At 55.9% G+C, this 8,945-nt stretch overlaps 1 protein-coding gene across 3 annotated transcripts in view; it reads left to right on the forward strand.

The window, feature by feature from the left end:
* The window catches only part of DGAT2 (diacylglycerol O-acyltransferase 2), a 30,433-nt gene extending 21,941 nt beyond the window's left edge, over positions 1-8,492 (forward strand). For all 3 annotated transcript variants that reach the window (XM_046685859.1, XM_046685858.1, XM_046685861.1), the window contains 4 exons: positions 3,153-3,357; positions 3,972-4,146; positions 5,462-5,664; positions 7,315-8,492. In XM_046685859.1, the coding sequence (XP_046541815.1) occupies positions 3,153-3,357; positions 3,972-4,146; positions 5,462-5,664; positions 7,315-7,469 (738 nt within the window). In that variant the 3' untranslated portion in view covers positions 7,470-8,492. The remainder of the gene's footprint in view (positions 1-3,152; positions 3,358-3,971; positions 4,147-5,461; positions 5,665-7,314) is intronic.
* Positions 8,493-8,945: the final 453 nt, after the last annotated feature.

Here is an 8,945-nt window from a genome sequence, read left to right on the forward strand (position 1 = left end):
CAGGGAGGGTTTGGCCTTGGTGACCTGACGTCAGGGCTGACGCTCTGTGGCTTTGTATATGACCCCCTGTCCCCCACCCCCTTTTCCCAGCCCCTTGCCAGTGGTTGGGTCATAAGAGCCTCCAGCTGTCGCCACCCCCCCAGCCCTCCCCACTCCCTTCTTGGTGAAGCTGTTTGCTCTTTGCCACCAGAGCAGCTCAGCTGACCCAGAGGGCGTCCCTTCTTCCAGCAGAGGTGGGGCTCATGTGTTAGCATCAGCCACCAGGACCACTGGCTGGCTGGAAGAGGAGTGGGCTGTGCTGGGTCACCTCTCCCTGAGGTATAGGTAGGATCTTTGGAGAGGGGACTAGGAAAGACTCTCTGAGCTTAGAATCCTCTCTCTGCCCATCTGCCTCGCTTCACAGGTGAGCCTCTTGGGGCCCAGAGAGGAGAGACTGTCGTCAGGTCACAGAGCAAGTCAGTAGCAGGTCTGGTATAGAACCTGGGGCTGTCTGCTTCAGGGCCCGTGTTCTCTCTCCTGCAGTCCTCTGCCACTGTGCCCTGCTGTGGAAGCTTAGGCAAGTCTCTGCTCTTCTCTGGGCCTGAGCTTCTTCCTCTTTATGGTGCCAGAGTGGGACACGTCTATCTGAACACTGTCCTGCCCTAGGAGGCAGGGTGTGAGGAGTGACTTGCCAGGAATGTGTCGCAGGCTCGTGTTAGCCAGCAGGCCTGGCCTGGGCACCCCCTTGGGTTGAGACTTTGCCATGGAAAAACAGGGGACATGAAAGTAGGCATGTCAGCAGAGCCGTCATCAGCAGTGTCCCTCCTCCCCCCTCCAGAACGGACACCCTGTCCAGCCCTGGGGCGAGGGGAGTGTGGACTGAAGACAAGACTAAAGCTGTGTCAGATGCCCACATTCTTCTGGGTTGCCCACCGAGGGCCGTTAACCTGCACTGTGCCCCAAGGCTCCTCATTAACCAGATGTCCTGCCACATAGAGACTTGGCGGAGGGACGGATTTAAAGAGCCAGCTAGGGTTCCAGCAGGTGACACGTCTACATCCCAGGCCCAGGGACAAGCGTAGGTGAGTGGCCTCATCTAGAGATGGGAGGGGATGTGCTGTGACCTCCCAGGAAGCAGCGACTCCTTTCTCTAAGCCTCAGTCTCCACCTCGTAATCAAAGGAATGGCCGCGATCGGGGCTCTCCAGCTAGTTCTGTGCTTTGGGCTTGCAGGCCCAGCCTTCAGCTCAGGGGCAGGTTCCCAGTCTGGTACTGGTGTCTCAGCTCGTGCCTCAAGGCCTGCCTTTCCCTGGGAGCTGGCGCAAGGTGCTTTTTCATCCCAGCTTTACTGAGAGCTCATGTGCTGGGCAGACCTGCTCTTCAGGAGGCAGACCCTCAGAACAAGCGCCTTGCAAAGCTGGTGGACAGCTGGGCTCCCTTAGGGCCCCCTCGCCGCCCCTCCCCACTAGCCATGATCTAGGCCGCCAGGAATTGGGCACGTGTTTGAGCAGCTTTAATCTGCTTGCCAAAGGCAAAGTGGGAGAAAGAGTAGACTGTCCCAAGCAACGGGGGGTAAAACTCAGGGTCTTGCTCACACTTACACGCACTGGCACTTACAGAGCTGGGGCTGGTGCCAGCCCCGCTGCTTCCATCCCCCTCGGGCCTCCGTCACCTGAAGATTCAGATTTCAGTTTCCCCAAAGCCACCCACTGGCACTCCCCTCCCCCAAAACAGAGCACAAGGTCCCTCCCTCAGCCAGGAGATTCCCAAATCTGGAGTCATGGAAAACCCAAGCTCTTGATACTCTGCCAATGGCCCGTGGCTCTGCCTCCAGCTGGCACCGGTGCATGGAAGTGGGCACCTTCAAACCCGGCAGGCAGGAATGTCATAGTGTCACCTCTCTAGAGGCCAGGTAGCCCACCAGACCAAAATGTTCATTCCCTTTGACCCAGGAATTGTATTTCTACAAGTTTGTCTCGAGAAAACAATCAGATATGTGGACAAAAATAAGGTATTTAGGGATTGATTATTTCTGAGGGACATTCTGGAAGCTTTTTAAAGGTCCATCAATCAGAGTTTGATGACAATTCTGTGACGTGTGGCGTAGCTGTGCGAGAGAATGACAGCCGCAAGGAGACATGTTGCTGAGGGAGGTTGATAGGGAAAAATAGGTATCATGTGCTTGGTAGAAAATTACATAGAAGTGGTAGCAACCCAGCACCTCAATTTCATGATTTTTTAAAAAAAGCATGTGTCTATTTGAGTGCAAAAAAGACTCAACCCATCAGTGGTTCATCTGGATGGAGATCTGACTGGTGCTTTGGGTTTTTTTTTTACCTTCCCATATTTTTTACGTTCTCTGATTATTCGTTATTTTTCTAATAAAAAAAAAGTGATGTTTTCTGAACAAAATACCCTTGCTCTGCATCCCCCTCAGCACCCTCACCCCCATCGGGTTCCCTGTAATGCTGGGTGGGTGGCTCTCCTTGTCCAGAACTTAGGGCAACTTTGTACCACCCACCCGCCCCTTGAGCTGCAGGCCGGGGCAGGGGGTGGGCCCCGAACAAGCCGATCGTCATTCAGAGCATCCCAGGACAGCCCTGTTGATAGTAGCGCAGGTCAGCTGGCCCAGCTGTGCAGCTGCCTCCCTGCCCCCACTGTGACTGTTGCTTGTCCTTGTCCTTCCTGCATCAGAGTCCAGGCTGAGCCTGGCTGCCTGGAAGGAAGTTTCCATCCAGGCCAGCTGCACTGTCCCTTCTCTGGCCAAACTAAGGGACTTGGACTTTACCCCGATAAAGAGGGCTGGACATCCCTCCTTATCTGAGAGTGATGGGGGTTGGGTTTGGGTTGTAGAATAGTCTCTCTGGCTGTGGTGAGGAGGATGGGCCTGGAGGCAGGGGAGGCAGGAGGCTGGCAGAGCGTGGATAAGATGACCTGGTGTGTTTAGCTGGAGAAATAAGGGGAGCGAGTGAGAAAGTTTCCCTTCCTCTCTCCAAGCGGTGACCACTGAGCGTCCGGCACTGTGGCCTCAGGGAGGAGAGTCTGAGGTTTGGTGTGGAGAGTCACTCCAGTCCTCCAGGGGCCGTGGCACACCCAGTCCCTCCCCTACCCTCTGGGTGTGCCCCCGGACCCCTCTCCTGGCCTGTTTCCTCTGACCCGAGCTTTTGCCTGCAGCTGGTGAAGACGCACAACCTGCTCACCACCAGGAACTACATCTTTGGCTACCACCCCCACGGCATCATGGGCCTCGGTGCCTTCTGCAACTTCAGCACAGAGGCCACGGAAGTGAGCAAGAAGTTCCCTGGCATAAGGCCCTACCTGGCCACGCTGGCCGGCAACTTCCGGATGCCAGTGCTGAGGGAGTACCTCATGTCTGGAGGTGAGCATCCACCTCTGCCTACCCCTGCTGGGCGCCCTGGTCGAGGCCTGAGCCTCTCCATTGGGCCAGGTGATAGAGAGGCTGGGAAGCCGATATACCGTGCCCCGCAGCTGGTCCTGTGCTGGGATGCAGCCTGCTCCAGGTGCAGTGGGCAGGGCTGAGCAGAAGAGCTGTTCTACGGTCTGCCGGCTTCAACTTGGCTAACGTCTTTCCCAGGCAGCAGCCTCTCACCCGTTTCTGGGTGCCTCCAGCCCCTGTGCTGCCCTCTGCACAACCTGATCCTTGTCCTTGGCTCTGTCGTTATCCACCCATCTGTGACCCCCACGGCCTGATTCACTGGGATTCCCAGCACCTGGCACCAGCCTGGCAGGGTTAGGAGCTCAGGAAATGTTTTCCAAATGAATGAGTTCCCTAAACAACCTGGTATCATTATCCCCATGTTATAGGGAAGCCGAGGCTCAGGAAGAGGAACAGCTGATGCAGGGCCTTTCAACTCAGTGGCTGGGTTAGCTCCGGGCTCAAGCCAGGGCTCGCTCTGTCTGTACTTGACCGTGTGCAGGGGGTAGGGAGTGCGTCCGTGGGCAGCCCTGACTGTGTGTCCCCCTCCCCTCCAGGCATCTGCCCTGTGAACCAGGACACAATAGACTACTTGCTTTCAAAGAATGGGAGTGGCAATGCCATCATCATCGTTGTGGGGGGCGCGGCCGAGTCCCTGAGCTCCATGCCCGGCAAGAACGCGGTCACCCTGCGCCACCGCAAGGGCTTTGTGAAACTGGCCCTGCGCCATGGGTAGGTGCCTCCCTGCACACGCACACATGCATGGACATGCACACACACCTGTACATGCACATGCAACCCTCCAAAGCTTTGCTTGGCCCGGGGCATCAGCTCCTCAGCTCCTGGAGGCAAGGACCAGACCCCAGGAAGGCGTGGTAGGGAGTTCACCATCCTGTAGGGAGGGGAGGTTGGAGCCCAGAGGGTCAGGCCAAGTTTTTCCAAGTGTAGCCTGGGTTTCTGAGTGGGGCAAAGACGCAGCCTTTGTACCCTGGGCCCTTGCAGGTGGGCTAAGAGGCCAGGCTCATGCGGGACCATGCCGTGGTGCCCAAATGTGTCATGCTGCTAGGAGAGCAAGAGGCCAGGAAGGAGGATGGCTGGAAACATCAAGGAAGGCTTCCTGGAGGGGTGACACTGAGAACAGGCAGAGAGGAGCTGGACAGCTTGGATTTCTGTGACCTTTTCTGGAAAACCAGAGGCACATTCTGTGTAGCCACCTGTGCAGCACATCTCATTTGGTGGAGCATGTTCACTTCTGTGGGCCCCTCTGATTCCCCAGCAGGTGACCCTGCAGGTGATGACGTCCCCATTTGCCATTTGAGAAAGCTGACTAAGGCCAAGTGACCTGGGCAGGGCCACGTTGTAAAGCGCAGAGCCGAGCTCTTTGGACTCCAGGTCCACTGTTTTCCTCCCGTATCTGGGCCCTGGGTGACCTCAGGAGGAGGGCCCTGGGGTGACAGACCTCCAGCAGTAACGTAGCTGGGGTGGGAGAGGGTGCAGCCTTCAGTCACACGCAAGTTAAAGATGGCACTAACCACGCCACCTAGGCCCCACCCAGCCCTTCTGTCTGTCTCCTCAGGGCCTTCCTTCAGGCTTCAGAAGAGGCTGCTTTTCAGGGTCCAGCCTGGTGCCAGGCCCTGGGGACACAATCAAAACAGACCGAGTCCCTGCCTTCAGGGTGGGGGGAGTGAGGAGGGACAGACAGAGACAGGACGGTGTGCTGAGGGCTATGACACAGGGCTCAGAGAGACCAAGGAGAACTTCCTGGCAGAGGCAGGCTTGAAGGATGAGAGAACAGGCATTCCAGAACAGGGTTCTCACCATGCCCTTTGCCTAGTGGTCCCAAAGCCCTGACATGCTCCCCAGTCTCTAATGGAGACAGAGGCCCATCCGAATCTGTAGTGAGGGGACTTGTGGTTTGGCATCCCCTGGCCGATTCTGCTGCTCCCCTGGGGGAGGGGAACTTGGCTGTTGTCCCCGCCTCTGGGGCTGACAGGAGGAGCCGAAGGCAGTGATTGGAGTGTGACGGATCCTGACTTCTCCCTTCCAGAGCCGACCTGGTTCCTATCTACTCCTTCGGGGAGAACGAGGTGTACAAGCAGGTGATCTTTGAGGAGGGCTCCTGGGGCCGCTGGGTCCAGAAGAAGTTCCAGAAGTACATCGGCTTCGCCCCGTGCATTTTCCATGGCCGAGGCCTCTTCTCCTCCGACACCTGGGGGCTCCTGCCCTACCCGAAGCCTATCACCACCGTCGGTGAGCCTCCATGCCTGCAGACCCTGAACTCGGGGGGCCACACAGCTGTCTAGTGGGAGAGTGAGGATTCATAGCCAGGCTGCCTGGCTCTGATGGCCATGCTCTAAACCGTGAGGACGGGTTTGCGTGCCCATCGGGAGGAGTGGTGGGGGCGGGAGCGTAGGGATCATCGCATGGCGGTGAGCCGAGCTGTGCTAGGCAAGCAAACAAGACCCAGCAGTTCTCTGTTTGCAGAGCAGAGTCTCAGGGAAGACCCTCTTACAGCAAGGACCCACGGGTGTGACAGGGATGTGCAGGGGGCTCTGGAGGGCCGTGGTGGACCCCGGGAGGAGGTGACTCTTACATTGTTAGCTGAATAGGGATTACCCAGCAAAAGAGGAGAGGAAGGGAGTCTTTATCAGAAACAGTAGCCAAAGTGAAGCTCCGGCAGCAAGGTGGTGTCCATTTTTGAGGAACAGAAAGAAAGGAACCTACATGAGTGGAGCATAGGCCTGTGAGAAGGGTAGCAAAAAACTGACCCCCAGCTGTGCTGTTTTGGGTTTGTTTGGAACCTTTCACAGGATTCCAAAGAATTACCTATGGGAGGGGGGTGTGTATGTGTGGGTGTTAACGATTCACGAGCTAGAGATCACGCAGGAGTGTGTGGGTCACAAGCCATGGACTGTAGGGGCCAAAGCTCACGTAGACACTTCAGATTATCAGGACTGGTCTTCTGCTTTGTACTTGTACACAGAAACTTCCTGCATTTTAGGTCACATGACCCAGACTCAGTCTTGACTCTCACAGCAGGTCTGATCTCTGTGAGGCAGCAGGGACGTTTCCGTGCACAGGTGCGGCTGGAGAGGCCCCCTGTCCTGGGGGCCTTGTGAAGGAGTTTGCTCTTCACCTTAAGAATGGAAAGCTGCTTGAGGTTTTTGGGGAGAGGAGGTTCAGATTTGCATCTTAAAATGATCCTTGGGGCTGGCTGCTGGATAGAACGTGGGTTAGAAGGGGCGACCATGGAAGACACAGGACCAGTCCACAGCCTTTGTGGTAGCAGATGTCTTGGACCAAGGGGATGGCCATGGAGATGGGAGAGGAGTGCGTGAACTTGGGAGAAATTTCAGAAGTGTCTTTGACAGGACTTCAGGATGAGTTGGGATGGAGATAAAGCAGGATAAGAAGACAATGCACACAGATGGCTGAGTGTTGGTCCCCACCTCCCTCTCCCACCCTTACTACATTGTTCAAAGCATGTCATGTTCTTTCACAGAATCCTCAGCAAAGCCCCATGAGGAAGGTTGCCCGTGTGATAGATGAGGAAACTGAGGCTCAGAGAGGCATAGTGACTTGCCCAGAGCAGGGCAAAAGCAAAGCCATTACTTGGTCCCGTAACTCCCAGAGGAGCTGCCAGCTGAGGGCAGTGGGGGCAGCCAGTCTTGATCCCACCTGCTGCTCAGTGGCTGTGTGGCCTCAGGCAGGGGCTGTGTGCTCCTGGCCTCCATCTTCTTATCTATAAAAGGGTCAACCTGATAGGCAGCGCACTCAGCACAGTCCCTGCACATGGTTGGCGTGTAGCACAGGGTCGTTGCCATCAACAGCGTGGTGGACGCCCAGGGAGGGTGGGCCCAGGGAATTGACTAACCAGAAGCGTCTGCCTCATCCCTGCAGTGGGTGAGCCCATCACCATCCCCAAGCTGGAGCACCCAACCCAGCAGGACATCGACCTGTACCACGCCATGTACATGGAGGCCCTGGTGAACCTCTTCGACAGGCACAAGACCAAGTTTGGCCTCCCGGAGACTGAGGTCCTCGAGGTGACCTGAGCCAGCCCTCAGGGACCAGGTCCTGTGAGCAACCAGCTGCAGATTGTTTTCTACCAAGTTCTCCAGTGCTTTTTTTGTTCTGTAAATTTCAAAGCGTCATAGGTGTCTGTGGGTTATTTAAAAGAAATTATAATAATTTTGTTAAACCATTATAATGTTAGGTCTTTTTTAAGAAGGAAAAAGTGAATATTTCACCCTCTTTCACTTCCAGTTGTCCTGTTCTAGGTGATGGCTAACACATCTGGTCCTTTATGGTTTTCTCAACCAACCTGTCTACTTCCCTTCCCAAAATTGCAGGAAAAAACTCAGTCCTGTTAACTGGGGAAGGACAGCCCTTCGTGACTCAGGCCGGTTAGATGATTTGCTTTTTGCCCCTGTGGGGCAGAAGCCACTTGCCATACAAACACCTCTGCTCGCAGCTACCCCACCCTAGACTGCAGGACTGGTTCCTCTTGCCAAGAGGGAGACTCAGAGGGCAGACTAGTCCCATTCTGAAGAGTGCACTGATGAGCAGCTGGGATGCTCCAGCTTGCTCTCCTGTCTGCCCCCGCCCCCCGCCAGTCTTTCAAATCTGAGCCTGGCTGGCCTCCAGAGCGAGATTGGGAGTGGCAGTGATCCCGTGCTGGCGAGCAGAGCTGTCTTAGATGCACCATCTCTGGGATTATCCAGCCACCACGTTCTGGTTGTAGTGACTGATTTTCTGGCGCCGTGGACCCAGCCCTGGCCCGACTTCGGCCTGAATTGCATACTTCCCAGTGGCCTCATTTTGTTTAAGCCCCACCCCCAAGTGCAGGTATGAGGAAGGGCTCCTCTTCCTGCCCACAGAGGGCCCTGATCTTCTGAGCAGCAGACTGGTGCCAGGACAGGAGGCCTCTGAAGCCATGTCTCACATATTTGTGCCTTTATGAGAGGGTGGGGGCCAGGGAGGAAGCCCAGCGCCCCCCGAGTTCTGTTTTCCTTGGTGAGATCACTGTACATGTCAGACTTTTGTATATTCCTAAATGAATAAACAAAAACGAGAGACTTCTGTGAGTGATTGCTGGGGGCCGCATCTGCATCTTGCCACTGACACTTGGGGAGACCAGGGCCCATCTGAGCTGCCTGCCGAGCCCTCTCCCTCTTGCTCCAATGGCCCACGGGGCCCTGTGTGGCGTATTAGTTATCTATTGCTGTGTAACAAACTACTCCAGAACTTCGTGGCTGCACACAACATCGTGTCTAGTTTCTCAGGGTCAGTGGTCAAGGTCCAGCCTAGCTGGGCCCTCTTCTTCGGGGTCTCACGGGCTGCAATCAAGCTATCAGCCATGCTGCAGTCCTCTCAAGGCCTGACTCTGGGGATCCACTTCCGAGGTCATTCCTGTGGTTGGTGGCAGGGTTCAATTCCTCACTGGCTGCTTCCCAGAGGCCACTCTCAGTTCCTTGCCACACGGGCCTTTCCACAGAGTCGCTCACACACACTGCTAACTTCATTAGAGA

This window comes from Equus quagga, chromosome 14 (assembly GCF_021613505.1).
Source record: "Equus quagga isolate Etosha38 chromosome 14, UCLA_HA_Equagga_1.0, whole genome shotgun sequence".
In the NCBI taxonomy this organism is placed as follows: Eukaryota; Metazoa; Chordata; class Mammalia; order Perissodactyla; family Equidae; genus Equus; species Equus quagga.